The sequence below is a fragment of the Lithobates pipiens genome, unplaced genomic scaffold (assembly GCF_037356315.1).
Source record: "Lithobates pipiens isolate NorthernLeopardFrog02 unplaced genomic scaffold, aLitPip1_a1.2 Scaffold_25, whole genome shotgun sequence".
NCBI lineage: Eukaryota > Metazoa > Chordata > Amphibia > Anura > Ranidae > Lithobates > Lithobates pipiens.
Window position 1 is genome coordinate 228,291,263 of NW_027507787.1, and position 26,612 is coordinate 228,317,874.

General features: G+C 45.9%; 1 protein-coding gene across 2 annotated transcripts in view; it reads left to right on the forward strand.

Annotated features, from left to right (window-relative positions):
- Window positions 1–26,612, forward strand: part of LOC143930933 (NKG2-D type II integral membrane protein-like) — a 65,208-nt gene that overhangs the window by 25,571 nt on the left and 13,025 nt on the right. The window contains exons 3-5 of one of the 2 annotated variants that reach the window (XM_077455622.1): window positions 7,818–7,925; window positions 11,843–11,890; window positions 21,394–21,575. In XM_077455622.1, the coding sequence (XP_077311748.1) occupies window positions 7,818–7,925; window positions 11,843–11,890; window positions 21,394–21,575 (338 nt within the window). The remainder of the gene's footprint in view (window positions 1–7,817; window positions 7,926–11,842; window positions 11,891–21,393; window positions 21,576–26,612) is intronic. The other variant, XM_077455623.1, reaches the window with a different exon arrangement.

Consider the following 26,612-nt stretch of genomic DNA (forward strand, 5'->3'; position numbering starts at 1 on the left):
ACGGTGAGGTCACTGACTCCACGTGGGTGCCTGATAGGAGAGAGGAGGAGGAGGCACATCTCCAACGCGGCAGGATGCCCTCCGGGGGCCAGGTTAAGGGCAGTTCACCGAATGAATCACACCGCAGAGCTCTGCCTGTGCAGGGCGCTGCCTCTGCACGTTATTCCAAAATTTCTTTGGTGTGGGCCTTTTTTGAGACGAGTGTATCAGATTGCAGCGCTGCTATTTGCAACATATGTCTCAAGCGTATCTCGCGTGGCCAAAACATCAGCCGCTTAGGCACCACATGCTTGACCAGACATATGTTGACCTGCCATGTAGCTCGTTGGCAAGCTTACCTCAAAGACCCACACCAAAGAACAAAGCGGACCTCTCTTTTGCTCCTCATCAGCTGGGATCTCCAACCCCACTAGACCTTCAGTCCTCTCTGAAACCTGCTCTGAGAGGAATGAAGGTTTAGAATTAGGTGTGTCACAGCCAAGTACTTGCGGGCACTCTACTAGCAGTACACCAATGTCCGATTGTAGCAGGCAAATTTCCCTGCCCCAGCTGCTGGACTGTCAAAAGAAGTTTACTCCCAGCCATCCACATGCCCAGCAGTTGAATGCTAGCTTGGCTAAATTGCTAGCACTTCAACTGCTGCCTTTTCAGTTGGTAGACTCGGCCCCCTTCCGTGAGTTTGTGCAATGTGCTGTTCCTCAGTGGCAGGTTCCCAAACGCCACTTTTTCTCACGGAAGGCGATTCCGGCTCTCTACCGACATGTGGAAGGCAATGTCCATGCCTCACTGGACAGAGCGGTCAGCGGTAAGGTGCATATTACTGCTGACTCATGGTCCAGCAGGCATGGACAGGGATGTTACCTGTCTTTTACGGCCCATTGGTTCACTTTTCTGGCAGCTGGAAAGGATGCAGGACAAGGTGCAGTAGTGTTGGAGATTGTTCCATCACCACGCCTCCAAAATGCTACTACTGGTTGTGACACACCTCTCTCCTCCACCCCCTCCTCTTCTTCCTCCATGGCCTCTTCCTGTGCTCTGTCCTCAGAACCAGCGGTGCTCCGTAGGCTTTCAAGGGGCTACGCAAGTACGCAGGCAAAAAGATGCCATGCCATGCTTGCGCTGGTTTGTTTAGGGGATAGGAGCCACACTGGGGCAGATATTTTGTCAGCTCTGCAGGGGCAGGCCGAGAGGGGGTTGATGCCACGCCAGCTTAAGCCAGGAATGGTGGTTTGTGACAATGGCACCAACCTCCTCTTCGCCCTCCGACAGAGACAACTGACCTATGTGCCCTGTATGGCTCACATCCTTAACCTGGTGGCGCAGCGGTTCTTGGGCAGGTACCCAGGCTTACAGGATGTCCTGAGGCAGGCCAGGAAAGTCTGTGTGCATATAATACCAGTGCTCGGCTGGCTGAACTCCAAAAGGAGTTTAACCTGCCCAAGAACCGCCTTATATGTGATATGCCCACCAGGTGGAACTCAATGTTGGCCATGCTGCAGCAGCTGCACATGCAGCAGAGGGCCATCAATGAGTACCTGTGCAACTATGGCACCAGGACAGGGCCAGGGGAGCTTTTTTTTTTCACCACGCCAGTGGGGCATGATCAGGGATGCATGCACTGTTCCTTCTGTCCCACCCATTACACAGGAAAAGGAGGAGGAGGAGGATTGTGTCAGCATGAAGGTGGAGCCTGGCACTCAGCATCAGCAGCAGCAGCAGTTTTTTAGGGATGATTTACAATCTCAAGAAACCCGTGGACATGTATGTGGCTGGGGATTATGTTGTCCTTAGTGACCCAGAGGACTCCGGACCGAATGCCTCAGCTAACCTATGCTGCATGGCCTCCCTGATCCTGCAAAGCCTGCGGAAGGATCCTCGTATACTTCAGAACAAGGAGAGGGACCATTACTGGCTGGCCACTCTCTTTGAGGGTACAAGGGTAAGGTTGCGGATCTTATCTTACCATCGCAGAGGGAGCAGAGGATGAGACATCTCCGGGAGGCCTTGCAGAAAGGTATGTGCCACGTGTTCACAGAGACTGGGAGGTTACAAACTCCTGGTCCTGGACGTGTTGCTGAGGCTTTGGTCAGTCACAGAAGGAGCGGTGGAGAAGGTGGCCGTCTGACCGATGCGTTCAGATAATTTTTTAGTCCGCAGCCCCAAGGTATGATCAGTTCCAGCAACCATCGCCAGCGTCTGATTTACATTGTGCAGAAATACCTAGGGGCAAGGTCAGACTTGGACACCTTTCCCACAAAAAAAAATCCTCTGGCTTACTGGGTCTTGAGGATGGATCACTGGCCAGAGCTTGCACAGTATGCAATTGAGCTACTGGCCTGTCCTGCATCCAGTGTTCTTTCGGAACGCACATTCAGTGCTGCTGGAGGCTTTGTAACCAATCATAGGGTGCGCCTGTCCACAAACTCAGTTGATCGACTGATCTTCATAAAGATGAATCAGTCTTGGATCAACACCAGCCTTCAAGCACCTGAAGCTGATGTAACCGAATAATTTTTTTTGAAAATGTCACATCCCTTCAAGACTGCCTATGCTGATGCTGAGTCACTGTCCTGTTATGTTGACTGACTATTCTCTTCCTCCTCAATGATCCTGCTGATAGCTTGGAAGAACATTTTTGGTTCTGGGTGCCTCCACCAGTGGCTAAGGCCCAATTTTTCAGCCCCTGTTTAAAAGGTGCATGTAATTACAATTTTTGATGCAATGCTTTGCAGCAGGACTCATTCCTGCATTCCAATTAGAGTATCTGGGAGAGGCTGCAGTGTCGTGGCACCAGTGCCTAAGGCCCAATTTTTCAGCACCTGTTTAACAGGGGCATGTAATTACAATTATTGATATAATATTTTAAAGCAGGGCCTGTTCCTACACCCACCGAGAGTAACTGTGAGGACTTGCAGTGTTGTGGCACCAGCACCACCACCACCATCACAACCACCAAAACGCCCAATTTTTCTACCACTGTTCAACAATGGCATGTAATTACAATTCTTGATATAATCGTTTACAGCAGGGTGCTCCAGCACCCACCAAGAGTCACAGTGTTGTGGCAACACCAACACCTTAGGCCCAAATTTCTGCAGAGCATATAGGGCAGACCCCTACTTTCAAACATCCAACTTACAAACGTCTCCTACTTGCAAACGGAATGAGACAACAGGAAGGGAGATGAAAAAAGACGGGAGGCAAAATAAATTATACAGGGGTGATAACCCTTCCCTATGTTGGAGCTACATTTTAAAAATGTACCAGTTCAAAATTACAAACAGATTCTACACAACACAACAAACCTACACCCTCCCTGTCTTGTTTGTCCTGTATACTGCTGTTCTGAGTATATAGGGTCTGGGGGCCCCACGTCTTTCCTTTTTTTAATTTGGGTACGGGGTTCCCCTGAATATCCGTACAAGACCCAAAGGGGCTGGTAATGGGCAGGGGGGGGGGGGGCTACCCATGCAATTTTTCTCAATGGTTTTCATCCATATTGCCGGAACTAGACATGACATTAAAACCACAAGCAGTTTGAAATGATGTTATTTCCGTTAAATGTCATTTTGTGCAGGGACTGTTCTAAACACGGGAAACACGTGCCACTTCACGGGCATACTATAGACACCCTCCAGGCACGATATTTAAAGGAATATTTCACTTTTTTTCACTTTAATCGTCATTAAAATCAGTGCTTCCGAGAAAACTTCCATTTTTAAAAAAACTTTGGCATTGATCCATGTCCCCTGGGGCAGGATCCCCACACCCTTTTTAGGACAATATCTTGCATATTAGCCTTTAAAATTGGCACTTTTGATTTGAAATGTTCGAGTCCCGTAGACTTTAATGGGGTTCTAAAGTTCGTACGAATTTTCGGTCCGTTCGAAGGTTCTGGTGCGAACCGGACCGGGGGGTGTTCGGCTCATCCCTAGTGGTGACTCATTGTTCTTTCAGTGTACTGTGTTCTAACAAATATGATTCTTTAACTCAGTAAGGCCCCTTTAACACTGGGGCGCTTTGCAGGCACCACAGCGCTAAAAATAGCGCCTGCAAAGTGCCCTGAAACAGCTGCTGCTGTGTCTCCAGTGTGAAAGCCCGGGGGCTTTCATACTGGAGCGGTGCGCTTGCAGGATGGAAAAAAAAGTCCTGCAAGCTGCATCTTTGGAGCGCTGTAGTAGCGGTGTATTTGCGGGCGGTTTTATCCCTTTTTCGGCAGAGTGAACTGTTTCTAATGGATCAGTTCACTCAGATGATTCGATTCAATCAGTTCACTGGAAAGAACCCTATCTCTCATCCCTCAATCCCCCTCTCTCTCTCGCTCATCCCTAATCCCCCCTCTCTCTCTCTCATCCCCAACCCCCCTTCTCTCTTTCTCTCATCCCCAACCCCCCTTCTCTCTTTCTCTCATCCCCAATCCCCCCCTCTCTCTCTCTCTCTCTCTCTCTCTCTCTCATCCCTAATCCCCTCTCTCTCTCTCTCTCTCTCATCCACAATCCCCCCTCTCACCCCCCTCTCTCTCTCTCATCCCCAATCCCCCCTCTCTCTCTCATCCCCAATTCCCCTCTATTTATTTCTCATCCCCAATCCCTCTCTCTCTCCCTCTCTCATCCCCAATCCCCAGTCTCTTTATCTCTCATCCCCAATCCCCCACCTCTATATCTCTCTCCCCAATCCCCTCTCTCTCTCTCTCATCCACAATCCCTAACCCCCTCTCTCTCTCATCCCCAATCCCCCCTCTCTCTCTCTCTCTTCCCCAACCTCTCTCTCTCTCTCTCTCTCTCTCTCTCTCTCTCTCTCATCCCCAATCTCTCCTCTCTCTCACCCCCAATCCCCCCCCCCTCTCTCTCATCCCCAATCCCCTCTCTCTTTCTCTCTCATCCACAATCCCTCCCTCCCAGCAGTTAAATGTAATCATATTGCTACACTTAGAGGCGCCTCTCTTCTCTTTTATACTCTGTAGCTCCTGCTGGATTTTGCATCTAATCCCCTTGTGGAGGCTTCCATTTGTGGATGGACACAACCTATGACATTGCTATAATCTTTTTATATGGACTATAAACTGAAGGACCTATGAATAAATGGTTGTGGAAAGAATTATTTGAGTTTCCAGTATTTCTTATGGGGAAATTTGCTTTGATATACAAGTGCTTTGGATTACAAGCATGTTTCTGGAAGGAATTATGCTCCCAATCTAAGGATTTACTGTACCAACAATACAAACTGCATTAATACAAGCTCAGCAGAAGGAGGAGTGCAAATACATTGACAGCAATATGCCACGTAGATACATTGTATCAAGAAACTTTTACTAAAACAAAAATATAAAAGAAAGTGCAAGTAAGTAATATGGGGAAAAATGCAAGTGAAGCCACAATAAAAAGAAAGTGCAATCAAATAAAATATGAGTAAGTGATAAATATTACACAGAAAAATAAAAAAACGATGGATGTTGCTAAAATTAATATTACTGAATAGCCAATTGAAATTGTATTATAATTATGATAATAATAATAGCATAAAAGAAGACATACATTTTTTTTCACAATACTGTGTTGAGCTCACAACTCTCATTGAGACCTTTAGGAGAGAATGTATGAAGCTTGTATATCCCTAAGGTCTCCCAAAGTTTGTGAAAACATTCTGCAAGGAAAGACTGCTCGGTATGACTTCTATGATCCATCCCCTAAGACTCAAAGCAGAACTACCATGCTGGAGAGGGATGGAAATGTCCCTCATCTGACTCATTCAGCTGTATGTGTTCTGACTTGCATGTCAAATTACAAACCATTTTTCAGTATAGTAGTGTGGTGAAGAACTGGCTGAAAAGCAAAGAGGAGACAGAGCGGAGGATGTCACTGCAAATTCTCTTCAAACCAGCACAGTGAAGAAGTACAGAGACCAGTTTTAATCTCACTGGCATCATGCTTGTCTGAAAAAACAAAATATATACAGCTAGGAAAACAGCATTTTCAGAAGGTGGTCAGCAATGCAACCCCTACTTCACCTATTGAAGGTTTCTATGCAGCAAGAAAATGAAGCTCTGGCAGCACACAAGTGATTTGACTGCAATGGTAGAGAAAAGTCCAGGAGACAAAGCATCATGTGTGATTAGATTGTCACTATGCCAGCCTATGCACTGGGCAACAGTGTGCAGATTCATATGTACGTGACTCTAACATTTTCCTTCCCACTAAGCTCCCTTAAGGCTTAACAATAGAAATGTATGACACAAATTATTGAAGATTTCTATTCATGAATACGTCATTAAGTGAAATCTAAATATCTGAATTTTACCTGGTATCAGCCACGTGGAGTCCCTGCGCATCATAGCTATGACTGTGAGATGGAGAAGTAACACAATAAGCCAATTAGTTGTTCTCATGTGCTGACAAGGAGCAGACTGATAGGAGGAGAGAGCAAAGTGACAGATGAGCTCATAGGTCCACTGCTTCTCCATTCATTGTCCTGTCACAAGCTGGGGGAAAGCAAGACCCGTAAGTGCTAGCACAGGTCTGATGTCCTGACACAGTAATGAGTGCATGCTTGCTGTAGAGGAAAAGTAGTAACATGGTGGGGAGACAGGAAATCTTGCAGGTGGTAATTGCAGGCCTTAGGAAGGGGGTGGCTCACTGGGTGCCCCATCTTTTAGGTCCCATAGCAGCTGTGTAGGTTGATTTCCTCTGTGTACCATCCAAGCAGTGGACACTGATCTCCATTCACTCTGAAGTGTTCATCTGTGACTCTTATGTTCTGTCTGCAGGGGCGTAACTATAGGGGGTGCAGCAGTCGCGACCGCAACCGGGCCCTGTGATGCAGGGGGCCCATGCAGCCCCCTCTACATATGGCCAGCAGCAGCATAGGCAGCTAGGGGTACCAGTGCACCATGCACACAGGTGGTGGAGGTGGAGGGTGACTAGCAGAGCTCCATGCTCGACTATCGCACTGGCTGCTCTTTAGTTGTGCATTCCCCGCATGACCTGTGTCCTCGGCCGGCTCCTCAGAGTACCCCTCTCCTGCTCCATGCATTGCCGCTCAGTCCGATGTCTGTTATCCCCAGCCAGAGTCCCCCCCCCTGAGTCCGGCCCACACTGCACTGCATACTTCCCGGGTAAACAAACTTTAAGCACACAGATGCAGTGCAGCCCTATGAGAGCCCCCCAGAGGACACTGCAGGCTTGTCTGCCAGACCCCCTCCTACCCCGTCATACACAGATGATGAAAGGTCTTTCTGGGAGATATGCTGATCACCCGTCCAGCACACTGGATGGATCCCAGGCCAACATGGATGAGTGTGCGACCTACAGCTTGGTCATGGTGAGTGAGAAGACCTCATCCCCCACACACTATTACATACCCCCTCCATCTCCCCCTGGGTACAGGGACCCCTTCTCACGTGGGGACAGGGACCCCCTCCTCCCCTGGGGACAGGGACCCCTTCCCACCTGGGGTCAGTAACTTCATCTGCCCTGGAGAAAAGGACCTCATCTCTTCTGGGGACGGGGACCCCATCCTGCCTAAGGACTGTCCCCCAATGGGGCACCTAAAAAATGTAAAAATAATAGGCAAAAAAACTACTGATACCAGTGGTGGAACTACAGGGCTCACAAAGGTCATACCTGGTACCACGCCCTCGAGTTCCACCATCGCACTCGGAGGGAAGGGCCCTGGCTGGGGTTCAGGGGGGCCCTTTATGGTTTCTTGCATCGGGGCCCTGAAGGTTCTAGTTACGCCACTGTCTGTCTGATTTCTACACCAATAATGATAAATATCAGATTTCATGTTCCTCTAATGTCTGATCTCTGTATTGTTTTTAGGATTTTGTGAGAAACTCAGAACATCCACAGTTCCTTTGGTCTTTGTTTTAGTTGGAGCAACAATATTAGTAACTGTGATCCTCATCCTGTCTTCTCTGTCTGTAAGAAGTAAGTCTTAATTTTACTAATAAGTAAACAAGGCAGAATCTGAGAAAAAGAAAAATCAATGTTTCAAAAAGCAGTTCCAATCCTTACAAAATGGATACATATAATATTACACTGTGTATGTGTATCCTTGTATGTGCCTGCGTGGGTTTCCTCCCACACTCCAAAGACATGCTGGTAGGTTATAGTGTATGTAGTATATGCATGACTATGAGTTTAGGGGCCTTAGATTGTAAGCTCCTTGGGGGGGTCTGATGTGAATGTACAATATATGTGAAGTGTTGCGTAAATTGACAGCACAATATAAGTACATATAATAAAAAAATAAATACAAATTTTAGAAATAGGAGGAAAGGCTACACCCACATGAGTGTCTGAATTGTGCATAGAATCTGGCAGATTGTGCCCCCTTCTTTCATTTTTCATAGCTTGGAAATCGTAACTGCCCATACACTAGTAGATTTTTGAACCAATTTTCTTAAAAACATTCTTATGAAAATTCTCAGAACATTTGATGACTTGATAAATGTTGTTCCAAAGTCCTTAAATTTTTTGTTTGCTGTAAAGGCAGAAGGTTTTTTTTTCTATCTTAATGCATTCTTTACAATAAGATAAAAAAAACCTCCTGTGTGCAGCAGCCCCCCTCAGTCCCCCTAATACTTACCTGAGCCCCATCTCGATCCAGCCACTTTGCATAAGAGATTTGGCTGTCCGAACTCTCCCTCCTGGTTGGCTGAGACAGCAGCAGGCGCCATTAGCTCCCGCTGCTGTCAATGAGGTCAGTGAGCCAATGAGGAGAGAGGGGGGAGGGACCAAGCCTCGGCTCCGTGTCTGAATGGACACACAGAGCAGCTGCTCACCTCGGGTGCCCCCATAGCTGCTTGCTGTGGGGGCACTTAACAGGAGGGAGGGGCCAGGAGAGATGAAGAGGGACCTGAGAAGAGGAGGATCTGGGCTGCTCTGTGCAAAACCACTACATAGAGCAGGTAAGTATATGTGTGTTACTTTTATATAAAAAAAAAACAAAAAAAAAAACAAGACTTTACAATCACTTTAACATTCAACGGTGGAATGAATGGACTTTCTCAAATGGAAAACACATTTACTGTTAGAAATGTGTTAGTCAAAATAATTTTTCTTGATCCTTCAGATTTTCTTATCAATTTGGTTGAAAATAAACGACTTGACCCCACTAACCATTTGAAAATTGTACCAACATTCTTAAAACAAAAACATTTCAAACAGATTTCTACTAGTGTATGGCCGGCTTTAGCCTGGTCCTCCCGTTAGGGACCCTAAAATGTATCTAATCTAAGCTGACCAGACATCCCCAGTTTTCAGTGACAGTCCCCGGACTGAGGACACTGTCCATGGACAAAGTCTGTCCCTGGTTTTGTCCCCGGATTTAGCACCGAATTAACGTAAACAGGGCATTGCATGCAGGGTGAGAAATAGCCTGGTGGCCCGGATGCCGATGCCCCCTGCTGGAGGACGATCTCACTGCCACTCCTGCTGGTTGTCAGTGGAGGAGAGGCAGAGCCAAAAATTGACTGTGTGAACAGCTGAGACCAGGAGGTGAGCAGATGTGGGGGGGGATCTTTTTGAGGGCAGTGAGGGAGCAGGGGCCAGAGCTGATGCAGCTGCATTGAGAGATGGAGAGTTTAGCTGTAGTGGGGGGAGGGCTAAGAGGTGGCTGCAGAGATAATCTGTAAGAGAAGGGTGCAGAGGTGAGCTATGGATGTGAGGGCAGAAGTGTCCTCTGTACATAGAAAACTTCTGAACCCTGCACTCTATATGCCTAACACCATCCTGTATATTATGCAGTCCTTTGCCCGGCGCTCTGTGTATTATGCAGTCCTGTGCCCAGCGCTCTGTGTATTATGCAGTCCTGTGCCCAGCGCTCTGTGTATTATGTAGTCCTGTGCCCAGCACTGTGTATTATGTAGTCCTGTGCCCAGCACTCTGTGTATTGTACAGTCCTGTGCCCAGCGCTGTGTTTTATGCAGTCCTGTGCCCAGCGCTCTGTGTATAATGTAGTCCTGTGCCCAGCGCTCTGTGTATTATGCAGTCCTGTGCACAGCGCTCTGTGTATTGTGCCATCCTGAGCCCAGCACTGTGTATTATGTAGTCTTGTGCCCAGCACTCTGTGTATTATACAGTCCTGTGCCAGACATTCTGTGTATTATGCAGTCCTGTGCCCAGCTCTCTGTGTATTATACAGTCCTGTACCCAGGGCTCTCTGTATTATACAGTTCTGTGCCCAGCACTGTGTATTATGCCACCCTGTGCCCAGCACTGTGTATTATGCAGTCGTGAGCCCAGCGCTCTGTGTATTATGCAGTCCTATGCCCAGTGCTCTGTGTATTATGCAGTCCTGTGTACAGCGCTCTGTGTATTATGCCACAGTCCTGTGTCCAGCACTGTGTATTATGTAGTCCTGTGCCCAGCACTGTGTATTATGTAGTTCTGTGCACAGTGCTCTGTGTATTATGCAGTCCTGTGCCCAGCACTGTGTATTATGTAGTTCTGTGCCCAGCACTCTGTGTATTATACAGTCCTTTGCCCATCGCTGTGTTTTATGCAGTCCTGTGCCCAGCGCTCTGTGTATTATGCCATCCTGTGCCCAGCACTGTGTATTATGTAGTCCTGTGCCCAGCACTCTGTGTATTATGCAGTCCTGTGCCAGACGTTCTGTGTATTATGCAGTCCTGTGCCCAGCTCTCTGTGTATTATGTAGTCCTGTGCCCAGCTCTCTGTGTATTATGTAGTCCTGTGCCCAGCGCTCTGTGTATTATGCAGTCCTGTACCCAGGGCTCTGTGTATTATACAGTCCTGTGCCCAGCACTGTGTATTATGCAGTCCTGTGCCCAGCACTCTGTGTATTATGCAGTTCTGTGCCCAGCACTCTGTGTATTATGCAGTTCTGTGCCCAGCACTCTGTGTATTATGCAGTCCTGTGCCCAGTGCTCTGTGTATTATGTAGCCCTGTACCCAGTGCTCTGTGTATTATGTAGTCCTGTGCCCAGCGCTCTGTGTATTATGCAGTCCTGTACCCAGGGCTCTGTGTATTATACAGTCCTGTGCCCAGCACTGTGTATTATGCAGTCCTGTGCCCAGCACTCTGTGTATTATGCAGTTCTGTGCCCAGCACTCTGTGTATTATGCAGTTCTGTGCCCAGCACTCTGTGTATTATGCAGTCCTGTGCCCAGTGCTCTGTGTATTATGTAGCCCTGTACCCAGTGCTCTGTGTATTATGTAGTCCTGTGCCCAGCACTGTGTGTATTATGCAGTTCTGTGCCCAGCGCTCTGTGTATTATGTAGTCCTGTACCCAGAGCTCTGTGTATTATGTATTTCTGTGCCCAGCTCTCTGTTTATTATGTATTTCTGTGCCCAGCACTCTGTGTATTATGTAGTCATGTACCCAGCGCTCTGTATATTATGTATTTCTGTGCCCAGCACTCTGTGTATTATGTAGTCATGTACCCAGCGCTCTGTGTATTATGTATTTCTGTGCCCAGCACTCTGTATATTATGTAGTCATGTACCCAGCGCTCTGTATATTATGTATTTCTATGCCCCCGGATTTCATTTTAAAAATCTGGACACCTTAATCTAATACCACAAGCAAAAACATTTAATATAGTGCAGCTTTCTAGTTCTTGAGTGTGAGGCTGTATTAGGTTCTTTTTTCTTTTATTTTTACTTGGTGATCCTGCAAATAAGACTCTCCCTGACACTTCATGTCTAGACTTATTCTTCATTGTAACTATAGAAGGAGCCATGGTGGTCACACGGGCTGGACTACAAGCATGTTTGCCTTTGTTCACCTTGAATACATGGTGGGTTTATGTGGCTTGTAGTGTACACAATATAGTAGTTTGCAAGACAGACATAAGTTTCTTTGTTCTTTTTTAACAGCTTCTACACAAAGTGACAAGGACCTCCAAAGTCTGGAAATATCAACAGGTATTTTCACAGTTTGTGCTGCTTGAGCCCACAACAGATACAGTGTCCCCGATTTATAGATTTATTAAAAGAAAAGGGTGTGCTCACTTTTTTTTGTTTACCAACGATTTTTATTTTTGTTTAACCACTTAAGGACCGCCGCATGGCAATGTACGTCGGCACAATGGCACCGACAGGCACAAGCATGTACATGTACATGCTTGCCTTCCAGCGGGTGGGGGGTCCGATGTGACCCCCTCCCGCTGGCTGCTGCGGTCTGTTTCGCTTCAGGAGCGATCCGGGATGAGGGGATGGCCGGTGGTTTCTGGCCATCCCCTCTCGATCGCTCCTGGCGAATGAGAAGCTTCCCCCCGCTGTGTAGTGTAAACACAGGCAGGGAGGAAGTGATGTCATTCTCCTCGGGGCGGTCGATTGACCGGACTGCGATGAGAACACATAGTAAGTGCACCAAACACTACACTGACATGTAGGTACACACAGGCACACAAATCACCCCCCGATCACCCCCCTCCCAGTCACAGTGTCACTGATTGCAGTGATCATTTATTTACTGATCACTGCATTTAGTGTCGGTTGTGACAGTAAAAAGTGTGAGGGCAGTTAGTGTTAGGTCCAGGGTAGCCCCCTACCCCTCCAATAAAGGTTTAACCCCCTGATTGCCCCTAGAGTTAACCCTTTCACCCCCTTTTGCCAGTGTCACTAAGCAATCGTTTTTCTGATGGCTGCATTAGTGTCACTGGTGCCGCTAGGTAGCTAGTTATTTTTTTAGGTTTTTATAGCGCTAGGTACATCCATATACTACCCAATAAAGGTTTTACCCCCCTGATTGCCCTTACAGTTAACCCTTTCACCAGCGATCACCGTATAAGTGTCACTGGTGACGCTGGTTAGCCAGTTAGTTATTTAGGTTCCCCGTCAGGTTTTTATATAGCATCAGGGAACCCCATATACTACCTAATAAAGATTTTAACTCCCTGATTGCCCCTAGTTAACCCTTTCACCAGTGATCACCATATAAGTGTTACGGGTGACTCTGACTTGGATGGGTGACTGTGCTTTTTATAGCATCAGGGCACCCCCCATTTATTACCCAATAAAGGTTTAACCCCCTGATCACCCGGCAGGTGATATCAATTAGGTTTTAGGGTCAGGGTCTGCGTCGCCCCAGGCAGCGCTAGGTTAGTGCCAGTACCGCTAACACCCACGCGCAAAGCATACACCTCCAGTAGTGATATAGAATCTGAACAGATCAATATCTGATCTGATCAGATCTATACTAGCTTCCCCAGAAGTTTAGGGTTCCAAAAAAACGCATTGTTAGCGGGATCAGCCCAGATACCTGCTAGCACCTGCGTTTTGCCCCTCCACCCAACCCACCCAAGTGCAGTATCGATCGATCACTGTCACTTACAAAACACTAAACACATAACTGCTGCGTTCGCAGAGTCAGGCCTGATCCCTGCAATTGTTAACAGTTTTTTTTGGTAGCGTTTTATATTTAAATCCTGAAGGCAGTACTTGGTTTTCGGGGTCCTGTACGTGGCTAGGCTCCCAAAAAGTCCCCCACATGTGGTTTCCCCGTACTCGGGAAAAGAAGCAGAATTTATTTTGGGGTGTAATTTCACTTATGCCCATAGCATGTGTGAGCAATATATCATTTAGTGACAACTTTGTGCAAAAAAAAAATTGTAATATTCCTGCAACTTGTGGCAAAATATAAAATATTTTATGGACTCAACATGCCTCTCAGTAAATAGCTTGGGGTGTCTACTTTCCAAAATGGGGTCATTTGGGGGGGTTTGTGCTATTTTGGCATTTTATGGCCTTCGAAACTGTGATAGGTAGTGAAGAGTGAAATCAAAAATTTGCACCCTTATGCCGCGTACACACAATCAAACAAGCGGATGGAAAAGTCCGGCAAACTGAAGTCCGCCGGACAACCCCCCCGTGTGTAGCCTCCGGCATACTTTTTTGACCCGAAAGTACGGCGGACTTAGAAAGTAGTTTTGCACTCCAATCTTCCCGCCGGACTCGCATTTCGGCGGACAATCCAGCCGTGTGTGTGCCAGTCCGCCGTACTTTTGAAATGAGCGGACTTTTCCCGCCCGGAGAAAAGTCCGCTCATTTCGAGCGGGTCTCCAGGTAGGCGGGGCCCGCGAAGGAGACGTTGCTGGCCCCGCCACCTGGTACGGACTTAAAGGGGAACCCAACGGCGAAAAAATCGGCGTGGGGTTCCCCCCAGGTCCACATCAGACCCTTGTCCGAGCACGCTACCCGGCCAGCCAAGAAAGGGGGGGACGAGCAAGCGCCCCCCCTCCAGAGCCGTACCATGCCGTGTGCCCTCAACATGGGGGGTGCCTTGAGGAAGGGGGCGCCACGCGCCCCCCCACCCCAAAGCACCTTGCCCCCATGTTGATGAGGACAAGGGCCTCTTCCCGACAACCCTGGCCATTGGTTGTCGGGGTCTGCGGGCGAGGGGCTTATCGGAATCCGGGAGCCCCCTTTAATAAGGGGCTTATCGGAATCCACTGTCACCGCCCCGGCCGCCGCCTTCTGTTCTTCTGTTCTTCTCTTCAAATGTTGCCTCGTCGAGTCCTCTGCTCACAATGGCTCTGACCGGGTGCGCGGCGACTTATATAGGGACATTGCCGGATGATGTCCCCGCCCATTATGGTGTCACAGTCCCAGAGGATGCTGGGACTGTGACATCATAATAGGCGGGGACATCATTCCCTGATGTCTCTATATAAGTCGCCGCGTGCCCGGTCCCCATCATTGTGAGCGGAGGACTCGACTAGGCAACATCTGAAGAAGAACAGAAGGCGGCGGCGGCGGCGACAGCCTGTAAAAGAGCTATAAGAAGGCGCGGTGGCCCGGCAGAAGAACCGAAGAGGGGGACAAGACCCCCGAAGTCGGAAGAAGAGGCCGCGGCGAGGAAGAAAGCCGGGCTAGTAAAAGAGCTACAAGAAGATAGTGGAGGAGTCCGGCGAGAAGACCCCCGAAGACGGAAGACCCCCGGAGCTGTGCAATAAACTATTTTATCTTTTGTGTGTTGTGTTTTTTTTGTACTTTATTTTACAGGTGAATGGGTAGGGGTACGTTGTACCCCATACTCATTCACATAGGGTGGGGGGCCAGTATCCGGGGGCCCCCTTATTAAAGGGGGCTTCCGGATTCTGATAAACCCCTCGCCCGCAGACCCCAACAACCAACGGCCAGGGTTGTCGGGAAGAGGCCCTTGTCCTCATCAACATGGGGACAAGGTGCTTTGGGGTGGGGGGGGCGCGCAGCTCGCCCCCCCCCTTTCCTGGCCGGCCGGGTAGCGTGCTCGGACAAGGGTCTGATGTGGACCTGGGGGGAACCCCACGCCGATTTTTTTCGCCGTTGGGGTTCCCTTTAAGTCCATACCAGGTGGCGGGGCCAGCGACGTCTCCTTCGAGGGCCCCGCCTACCTGGAGACGCGCTCGAAATGAGCGGACTTTCCTCCGCGTGCGTAGGCGAGTCCGTTCATTTCAAAAGTAGGGCGGATAGTACGGCGGACTTAGTATGCCGTATTAGTTCACTGAAAAAGTGCCGTGTGTGGGCAAGTAGCCCGTTCAGAAAGACCGACGGACAGTCTGGCGGGAAGTCCGCCAGACTAAGTCCGTCGGATAGTCCGCTACGTGTGTACGCGGCATTAGAAATCCTGAAGGCAGTGATTGGTTTTCGAGGTGCCGTACATGGCTAGACTCACAAAAAGTCCCACATATGTGGTATCCCTGTACTCAGAAGAAGCAGCAGAATATATTTTGGGGTGCAATTCCACATATACCTATGGCATGCGTGAGCAATATATCATTTAGTGACAACTTTTTGTAAACTTTTTTTTTTCTTGTGTCATTATTCAATCACTTGGGACAAAAAAAATTATATTCAATGGGCTCAACATGCCCCTCAGCAATTTCCTTGGGGTGTCTACTTTCCAAAATGGGGTCATTTTGGGGGGGGGGTTGTACTGCCCTGCCATTTTAGCACCTCAAGAAATGAGATAGGCAGTCATAAATTAAAAGCTGTGTAAATTCCAGAAAATGTACTCTAGTTTGTAGACGCTATAACTGTTGCGCAAACCAATAAATATACGCCTATTGACATTTTTTTACTAAAGACATGTGGCTGAATACATTTTGGCCTAAATGTATGACTAAAATTTAGTTTATTCGATTTTTCTTATAACAAAAAGTAGAAAATATCATTTTTTTTTTTTTTTTTTTTTCAGTCTTTTTCCTTTTATATCGTAAAAAATAAATATCGCAGAGGCAATCAAATACCATCAAAAGAAAGCTCTATTTGTGGGAAGAAAAGAACGCAAATTTCATTTGGGTACAACATTGTATGATCGCGCAATTACCAGTTAAAGCAGTGCAGTGCGAAATTGTAAAAAGACCTCTGGTCCTTAGGCTGACAATTGGTCCGGGGCTTAAGTGGTTAATATGAAAATGAGAACAATCAATTTACAATGCAAAGTCATAGACATCATAAGTATAAACCATTATGATATAGTCCAGTAGTACATACATAAGAAACGTAAATGGTTACAGTTTTAGAAATAACATTAACAGTATCCTTTTGACTGCCCTATTTTTTGGAATCAAAACTTCTGTTATTCTTAAAATGAGAGTATCTTAGGAGTGTCTCTATTTTGATTCTACATACCTAAAGAAGAAAAGAAAAACAACAAAAAAAAGAAAAGGGTGAGGGGGGAAAGAGGGGAGAAGAGGGGTGAATAAGGGTGTGTTCTGGCATAATGACGGCTGGGCACTATTCATAAGAACAACCATTAACCTTGGGTTTTACTGATCAAAGGATGACCAGGAGGCCCATTTTCTTTCAAATATTGGCATAGTATCCATTAAAGTGTGGTGAATTCTCTCCATAAGCCTGATCGCCTACATGCGTCTTATTACCTGGTCCCAGGGAACCAGCGGCGATCTCCAGTGCAGGGCCATTGTCCAGTGCACCGCACTGAAGAGCGTATGGGCCAGCTTCTGGGCCGGGGGGCGCCCCCGGGAGGTCCGCAAACAGAAGGCCCATCTGGTAGGTAATCGTTTATTGTATTCCTGTGATTTGGGCCAAATTATTAGCTACTTTTGGGCAATAGGATCCTGCAACTCCAAAAAATATGGACTAGGGTACCCCTGTCCGGACATCCTTGGAAGCAGCCCCCCAGGACCAAGGGTTTAAGTTTGTTCAATCTTGAGGGGGTATAATACCATCTAGTGTGGAGTTTTATCACTGTTTCCCTATCTGCCAAGGATTTTGTGCATTTTCTCATATTTGATATCATATCCAACCACACATCACAAGCTATATCCAGGCCTGTTTCTGTCTCCCAGCCAAGCATAGCTTGTGACTTCGCGGGGAGATCTAAGTCATTGAGAAGTTGATACACTGTAGAAATAGTACCTTTGTCCCTAGAGGAGGACCGACATAAAAGTTCAAATGTGTTTGGTGTATTCGAACTCTCTCTTTGATAATGGGAAGCATAAAAATGTCGGATCTGCAGGTATTTATATTTTTCCTCCCTGGGTAGACCATGCTGCTCCTGCAGGAAGGCAAAAGAGCTAAAGGGGCTTCTTGGGACAGTGCCTCTAAGGTGGTTAAGTCTTTCTGTATCCAATGTACAAATCTATTGGGAGTGTTGTAGGACGCTTGGAACCTGGGGTCTCCCAGGAATGAGGCCAGGGGGTTAGGGCATATGATTTCTTGTATAAGGACCATAGTTGTAGTGATTGGGCGACCAATCCATTTAGAGTTGCTAAGTGCTTGGCCCGAACTTCTTCTACCCAGAGAAGACCCAGGAGGTAATAAGGATTCACAGAGGTTCTCTTGAATGGAAGCCATGGGACCATTCCCGGGGGGAGTGCCATTGTGCAATTTGTATCAGCCTGAGACATAATATAGCTACAAATGCGGGAGCCCCAGGCCCCCCAGCGCTGCTGGTCTAAAGAGAAGTTTTTTGTTCAGCCTAGGTTTTTTGTTTTGCCAAACAAACGTATTGACCTCTTTTTGAATAGTATCTATAGTTTGACGTGAAACATATAAAGGTAAGGATCTAAAATAAAAGAGAAGTTTAGGGAGTATAGACATCTTGATGGCCTGTATCCTACCCAAAAATTATATATGATACTTATCCCATATATGTAGTAATTGTTTAACATGAGCAAAGTATAGCTTGGGCAGGGATGTGGCATGTTTAATACCCAAGTAGGGTAATGTTGCCGTGCATAGAGATTATCCAAAACTTGATTGAATACCCATTAGTAGGGATGAGATGAACACCCCCCGGTTCGGTTCGCACCAAAACCTTTGAACGGACCAAAAATTTGTACAAACTTTAGAACCCCATTGAAGTCTATGGGACTCAAACGTGCTAATTTTAAACAGAACAACACCAGCAAAAAGGGGTATCTCCAGGTGTATACTGTGCAGGAGGCACACAACACCCACTGTAACAGCGCTAGGTTCCCAAACAAAAAGACACTGTCCCTGACTATCTTGTTCTTTCCCTGCACGCCAACACACTACACAAGGCCGCCGCACTTGCGGCCTTATATAGCGTGGGGCGTGTACTAAACCCCCCTGAGCTATAATTGGCCTGTGGCCAATTATGGCTCTCCTCGCTGCCGGCGCTGTGATTGCCCGAGCATGTGGGGTCACAGTGCATGCTTGGCCAATCGTGAGCCAGCAATGCACTGTTATAGCGTAGTGCATTGTGGGCCATTCGCGCCACACGAATATGGTACGAACGGTCCACAAAGTTCTGAATTCGCCGAACAAGCGAACGGCCCATGTTCGAGTCGAACACCAAGCTCATCCCTACCCGTTAGTGTATGTTGCAGAATGTTAATTGGTGGAGTGCAGCACATTTTGATAGATTAACTCCCAGGCCTGACAGACTGTGGAAGGTGTTTAACACAGGGATCAGGTTTGGCAAAGAGACCAGATAAAAAAAGAAGTACATCGTCTGCGTAAATGCTTCATTTAAAATCCTGTTCCCCCTTCATAATATAACCCCCAATGTTGGGATTCAAACAAATCGCTGTGGCCAGAGGTTCAATCGCCAGGGCGAAAAGCAGGGGGGATAGGGGACATCCCTGCTGATCCCCCTGCCCAGATGGAAATATTCTGAGGTGCAACCCGTCAATATAATTTGAGTGCAAGGGTGGTAGTATAGAGCCCTGAAACCATGCAAAAACTCCCCCCTAAAACCAAATTTGGACAGGACGGAGTCTAAATAAGGCCAGGTGACACTATCAAATGCCTTATGTACATCTAGGCTTAATAGAAAAACTTTTCTGGAGTATAAATTTGCGTCTTGAATTATATTGGATGCTAAACGGATATTATCAGTGATTTGCCTAGAGGGGATAAAGCCTGTCTGGTTAGGGGACATCAGTGTGGGGATTATCGTTGAGAGCCTGTCGGCAAGAAGGCGGCTGAAGAGTTTCAAATCACTGTTTATCACCAAAATTGGTCGGTAGTTTTGGGGGAGGGAATGATCCTTGTTTGGCTTGGGTATCAGGGAAATGTTCGCAAGTAACATGTCTTCAGGGAAAGTGTGACTTTCTAGAAAGTGTTTAAAGAGTTTTACTTAATGGGGGATCGGGTGTGCCCACTTAGAATTTTCACTTATCTTAGTGAATGAGGAGGAACAAAGTGAAGAATCACTTTGAAAAGAACACCCAATCATGTACAAAGAAAATATAAAGAAAACTGTATTTTGCTTGAATGCGTTTTAATGCCTTCTCAATGGGTTCCCCCTTTAGCCATAGCATTCTACTTACACCAAAGTTTGTTTGGGAAGTCCGTTTGATCTGGGCATATTGTTATTGACTCGTTATTTGCTGCATAGTGTTGCTGACTGTTTCTTTAGACTGTTTCAACCAAGTCCTGGATATTTATGCAGGTCTTGGCTGATTAATGTTAACCCAAACGTTATTTTTCTTGAAGTAAACTAAAAGAACAGAACTGTGTTGTGTATTATTATCAGGTTATTCTAATTACCACAGAGTGGCCAGAGGGGCTGGGACAGTTTGCTGGGGCTGAGAGGCAGAACAACGTATTGAACCAATAATCAACAGCAGCTCCTCTGGGGGTTTGCTACACTTGTATTCTCTCCCTGTCAGAGTAGAGGTGTCAGGCTGTTAGGCCCCCATAGAGGCTGTCCTTTTTGTGCCTGAGTTTGCTGCTAGTAGCAGATACCGAAGAACCTTATATAACATAGATGCTCTTAGAATTTCATGAAAGAAATCTAATGGTTTAATTTAATACCAGCAGCCTGGCCCTGGATAATATCGGTTATCAACTCTGAGCTCTGGTAAGAGACCGGTCAGCCTCCATGGGGACCTTCTGTTAGACTCTAGGCTGACAGTTCTGCTCTGGCAAGGAGAAAATAACAGTACACAGCAGCCACACCCATCACTGAGAGTTCAGGCTGCACTAACATCACTAAATAGAAGATTCTGATTCCTACATATACCAACAGGGCTGCTTTATCATGGGGCCCATACAGCCTTCCTGTTTTCTTTAAGGCTGGGTTCACATTATTGCTGCATGCTCACAGCTGGGGGTCCGGTGCGTCCTGGTTCACTGTTTAAGTTCCAATTTCAGCCCAAATTTTTGTCTGAATTCGGACCTAAAATGACCAAAAGAAGCACAGGACCCCTGTGCAAATTTGCACAGGAGCCACAGCGGGGATATGTGATCCGGCTCCATAGAGAGACAGTTACAATCTCCTACTATTGCAAATTGAATGCGGGGACCCCTCATCCAATTCTTAATAGTGCAAACCCAGCCTTAAGTGTATATACAGTATCTACTTTTTTCCTTCAGTGTTGGAGTCGGAAAGAGTTAATATCCCTGTAACCCTGTTTAACTTTGTTTTTCCACCTGTGTTCCATTGGGGTATTTTTTTCTTCACTTCTTGTCAACAACACATGAAAAGAAATGAGAGAAAATCTCTGCAAAGTGAGAGGAATCACCCATGTAGAGGGGAGTTCACTTGGTAAGGTTTCCCCACACCTACTGCTCTGGTGATAACTCAACAATTATGCATTTCCTAAAACTTTCTGTCTCAGCAATAATGTTACTAAGACAAATAGAGAGGCCACATTTCCCAATAGGAGAAATAGACAGGTATAAGACTAATGAAATGTCCTAACCCCTTGTCACGCTACCGACAACTATAAAAAGAAAAAGCTGATGCATATACCGTATAGTATATATCTTTACTGGAGGTGACACAGCCCTTCATCAGTATTGCCATTACTACTTTCTGATTGGGCGTTTCACCTCTAATCAAGCCCAATTTTGCTAACATTTCATTATACAATGATTATTTGTTGTTTGGTATTTCTGTTTGTATTTTTGTAATATCCTTTTGTAATTTTCTAATAACATTAGTCTTTTAGTTCATAAGTAAAAAAAAATGCTAAAATAAACTACAGTATTTCATATATTTGTAGGCAAGACACTTGAAGCAAAAGTGGTAGAGGGTCCAACATGTGTTCAGTGTATGGAAGATTGGGTCTTATACAGAGGAACATGTTACTATTTCTCAGACCAGAGTGATACATGGAACAACAGCCAGAACTTCTGCAAATCACAAAATTCATCCCTGGCAATTATTTGTAATGAAAAAGAATTGGTGAGTAATAACAAACCCATTTCCACCCATCACCTGACACTCAACATGATCAAAATGCAATTCCATTATCCATTGAAATAGATATTTTATAGATAGGCAACTCCTATCCTCATATTGATTAGTGGTTCCAAATTAATAATAACTACTGCAGTAGGGAACAGACACCAAAAATACGCTCAGCATCTTTCCAAATAACCGTTCTCCTTTATTATGACGCATTTGAAGGTTTTTATACACATGATTACGTAGGTATCACATTAATATTACAATTGTACGTATATGGTAACAAGGGGCGTTACATAGGCAGGCTAATTCTAATCAGGACTCGAAAGAATGCAAAACATGTACTGAAAACATTGTTAGTGCCGTGTGCACAGTGAGGGCATTGTGCAATACATATAAAATAGAATACAATTATATACAGAACCTACAAATTTCCATTACAGTCTCCTCTCTTTTGATCAATATTTTGATCACTAACCATACCTGCTATCACCTTTAACCTGGAACCTCCTAATGCTTAGGTGGAGGTAGTCCTGGCCAAAGCGGCAACATTTTCATTGTGGAGAAAATAATAGCTGAGCAGCTTTATTCTTTACAAAATGACTTTTCATTCTGAAAAACAAAGACATATTTACAGGCTGTACACTCCTGTGGCCAGAATGGCCTTCTAGCTTAATTGTTGGTATGCTGATTTATCAGCGTATGTAAACACAGACAATTCTACATAAAATGGAAGAGGTACAAAAGACAAATATGACTTCAACATGGCTAAACTACTTTTCAAATATATGTATCCCTTACAATTAAAGTAATTGAATCATAAAGTACCCTAGACTGTTATCGCAAGAGGGAAACAAATCAAACACAGAGATTTCTTTAGGGAGAGATAAAGAACCAGATGGATGGCAGCGAGTTTGACATCAAGTTTTCAAAAAAGAGCATTAGCGTATATAGATGGCTTAGATTATTCATTATATAACATTATCAGAAGGATTCAACGTAGTGTCCATACCATGTCGCAGGCCTATCCCCTTGTAGACCAGTTTCCCCCAGCTTTCCATTGTTTATCAAAGGAAGCTCTCTCTCCTTCTTTATTAGCTAGAATGGACTCCTAGGTATAATTAGTTTGTGTGATCATGAGGACTTCTGACAGATTGGGTGTCTTGTTAGTTTTCCAATTTTTGGTTATCAATAATCTAGCTGCTAGCAAAATATAAGTAATCACTGTGCGAAAATGTTGAAGATAGTTCTCCACACTTAAGCTTAGCAGCGCTAGACCGGGGTTAGGAGGCTTTAGGATGGCAGTAATGTGTGAGATAAATTTGAATATAGTTCTCCAGAAGCTGGTGAGGTGCTTGCATGACCAGAAAATATGCAATATATTGCCTATTTCACCACATCCCCTCCAGCACACTGGAGAACCACTGGGGGAGAACTTGGAGATCCTGTATGGCGTGAGGTGCCATCTCTGAGCTATTTTCAGGGTAAGTTCTCAGTGATTTACACATCTAGTTGCCCAATAGGTTGTTTTGAATGCTATTTGCCACTGAGCAATTGTGAAGGATTCTCTTAGGTCCCTTTCCCATTTAATGAAAGGTGGGCATTTTATAAAGGAGGTTTTATTTTTAAGGAGATTATAGATGAGGGATATTCCTCTTGGGGCCATGGGGGTGGCTGTGTAGAACTGCCATGCCTCTCTCTGTATTTGCATGTAGTGTCTTTCTAAGGTTTTCAGAAAGTGAGAAAGTTGAATATATCTGTAGTAGTCAGCTAGGGGTAAGTTATACTCCTTGGCTAGTTCATGAAATGTTTTGAGGTTATACTGTAGTTGTCATGAAATAAGTCTGACAGATTAGCAATACTCTTCATGGTCCAGTTCTTGAAGTTGGAATGGGGAATAACACTGCAAAACTCCCACTGGTATTGGCACACCAGTGACATTTGGGGATGTTAAGGAAAGTTTGTGGAGGTCTCTCCAAGCCATCAAGGCGGCTTGAATAGTTAATGGAAGAGAACAAAGTGGTTGCAGGTTTATTATGTCTAACAGTAGAAGATGCCTTAGGTATAGAGTTGGGCTAAGGGCTTGCTCAATAGTGGTCCAGAGAATATCTGGGGGCGGAGATCCAATGTCTAAGCTGGGCAAGTACCGTAGCTAAGTAGTAATCTTTTATATCGATTGAGCCCATTCCCCCTACTAGTCTATGCTTAACCAGAAGTTTCTTGGAACATCTAGGTTTACCTTTTTTCCAAAGATATTGTTTAAGGAGAGAGTTTAAAACGCTTTGAGATAAGTGTTTTTGAGTGGCATAGGTAGTGTCCGGAATATATAAAGTATTTTGGGAAGTAGGATCATTTTGAAAGATGCCAGGTGGCCAGGTTAAGTCAGTGGTAGCTAAGCGTTTTATTTCTCTGGTCAGTTTTTCAATGAGTATATTGTAATTGGCCTCTGCTAGTTTCGACGGGTCGGCTGTTATCTGTAGTCCTAGATATGGGATATGATTTAAGTTCCATGTGTATGGGAAGTTCTCTTGTAAGTGGGATTGGAGGGAGGGAGGGACATTGAAAACTAATATTAGGTATTTTGTAAAGTTGACCTTGTAGTAAGACACCTGGCTAAATGTATTCATAATTTTGTGAGCATAATGTAGAGAAGTATGTGGGGAGGTTAGGAAGAGGATAATGTCATCTGCAAAAAGGTTGATGTTATGTGAGTGTCCTAGTAGAGAGAATCCCGGGGGGTTCTCGGGTGAGTTCTAATTTTCTCCACCAAGGGTTCTATAATGAGGTTGAATATGGAAGGGGACAATGGGCACCCTTGCCTCGTGCCATTTGTTATGGGGAAGGGAAAAGATAATGTGTTAGAGGTGTATACCTGTGCCCTTGGGGATGAGTACAAAGCCAGAATGGCTGATAGTATCGGGCCTGCAAAGCCAAACTTTTTAAGTGCATGTCTCATGTATCCCCAATGGACCCTGCCTTCTCCACATCCAAAGAAAGCAGCAGAGAAGGCATCCGACAGGATCTTGCATATTATATAAGATCAATAACTCTTCTGGTAGCATCCTCCGTGGGATTTGAACCTGGTGTTGTCGGCACTTCAAAAGCCGCCGTTTGAGAATATCAGGGAGATTCTCTTGTTGACCCTTTCACAGAAAGTGGCTTTTCCTAGTGGCCATAACATCAGCCAGGAGGGTTTCGGAATTGGCGGCCTTGTCCTGCAAGTCGCCTTATCTGGTCATCCACAGGGATAAGGTGGTGTTGCGTCCGCAACCGTCCTTTCTACCGAAGGTGGTCTCGGCTTTTCATATCAATGAAGACATTGTATTACCATCGTTGTGTCCTAAGCCGAAGTACCCCGTAGAGGTGGCCCTTCACACTCCCGACGTGGTTAGGGCTCTAAAAGTGTATTTGTCTGCCACAGCCAAACTCACTGTTTGTTTCGGTGGCTGGTCGGAAGAAGGGTATGGCGTTCTCGTCTGCCACCATTTCTAGGTGGATCAGACAGATTGTAGTACAAGCCTACGTCTTCAAGGGGCAGGTGCTCCCCTTTCCGGTCATGGCCCACTCTACAAGGGCAATTGGAACGTCTTGGGCTTTCCAGCACCAAGCGTCAGTCGCTCAGGTGTGTAAGGCGGCGACCTGGGGTTGTCTGTCCATACATTTACCAAGTTCTACAAGGTAGACATCAGTGCATCGGCTGATGCCTGTTTTGGCCGCAACGTTTTGCAGGCGGCCGTGTAGTTGCAATTGAGATATTTTTTCCTGGTTTTTCAATAAAATGACAGTATTGTTGGTTAATGCCCTGTTGCATTACTTCCGCACAAAGTTTGCGGTGTTAGGGATTTCTCCTGTTGAGAATACCCGATTATATGGCAGTGTTTTTTTCCATACACTGCTGTTTTTTTGTGGGTTTAGTTTCACTAGTTCCCACTTGCCATGGTGGATGAAGTTTTGATGCTGTTTTTTCCCACCCCTCATTTGGCACTGCTTGGGGACGTCCCATTTAGTTACAGAGAGAAGAAAAGATTTTACGGTGAGTACAAAAATCCAATTTTTTTTTTAACGCAAAGTTGTCCATTTATAAGATATTTCCAACACATAGCATGTACATAGCAAAAATGACACCCCAAAATACATTCTGCTACTCCTCCTGAGTATGGCAATACCAAATGTATGAGACTTTTACAGGGCCTGGCCACATACAGAGGCCCAACATGCAAGGAACACCATCAGGTGTTCCAGGGACACATAGCATGCACATACCAAGAATTACACCCCCAAATACATTCTGCTGAGCAAAGAGTAAACAAAAGATTACCTGTGGTTTTAGCAGCGCAGTTGTCCACAGGATGATAGCACTGGTCCAGGCAGCAGGCAGGGACTTGGTCAGCAAAAGTGAACACAATTTTCCAGGCAACAGGCAGGTATACTGTCCATAGTCAATACAGGCAGCAGGCAGGGATACTGTCCATATACAGTCCAAGGTCAGTGCAGGCAGAGATTGTCAGAAGTGCCAAAATATTGGTCCTGGTAGTAGGCAGAAACATGGTCCATCCATGTGGTGTGGTCAGTTCATGCGACAGGCAGAGGCATGAATGGCAAAGGTCCTACAGGCAGCAGACAGAAGTAGGGCCTTGTTCAGGACAGAATGGGGATAGGGGTAGAGGCTTCTCCACCCAAATCTCCTTGAAGCCTCTGAGTCTCCAGACCCTAATCTAGAAATGAGAAAACAAAGGAAATAGTTTTCTTCATCCAGAAAAGCAATTCTGGAGCCCCTCACAGATGTGAGACCCCTGTTATGAATCCCACTAGTCCACGGGGAGGGTACAAGATCAGTCCAAGAGGCAGGCAAGAGACATGGTCAAACAGTCCAGGGTCAGTTCCAGATCAGGCAGAGGTATGTACAGAATCGGTAGGCAGAATCGTGGTTGAATAACAGTCCAGGGTCAGTTCCAGATCAGGCAGAGGCATAAACAGAATCAGTAGGCAGAAGCGTGGTCGAATAACAGTCCAGGGTCAGTTACAGAGCAAGCA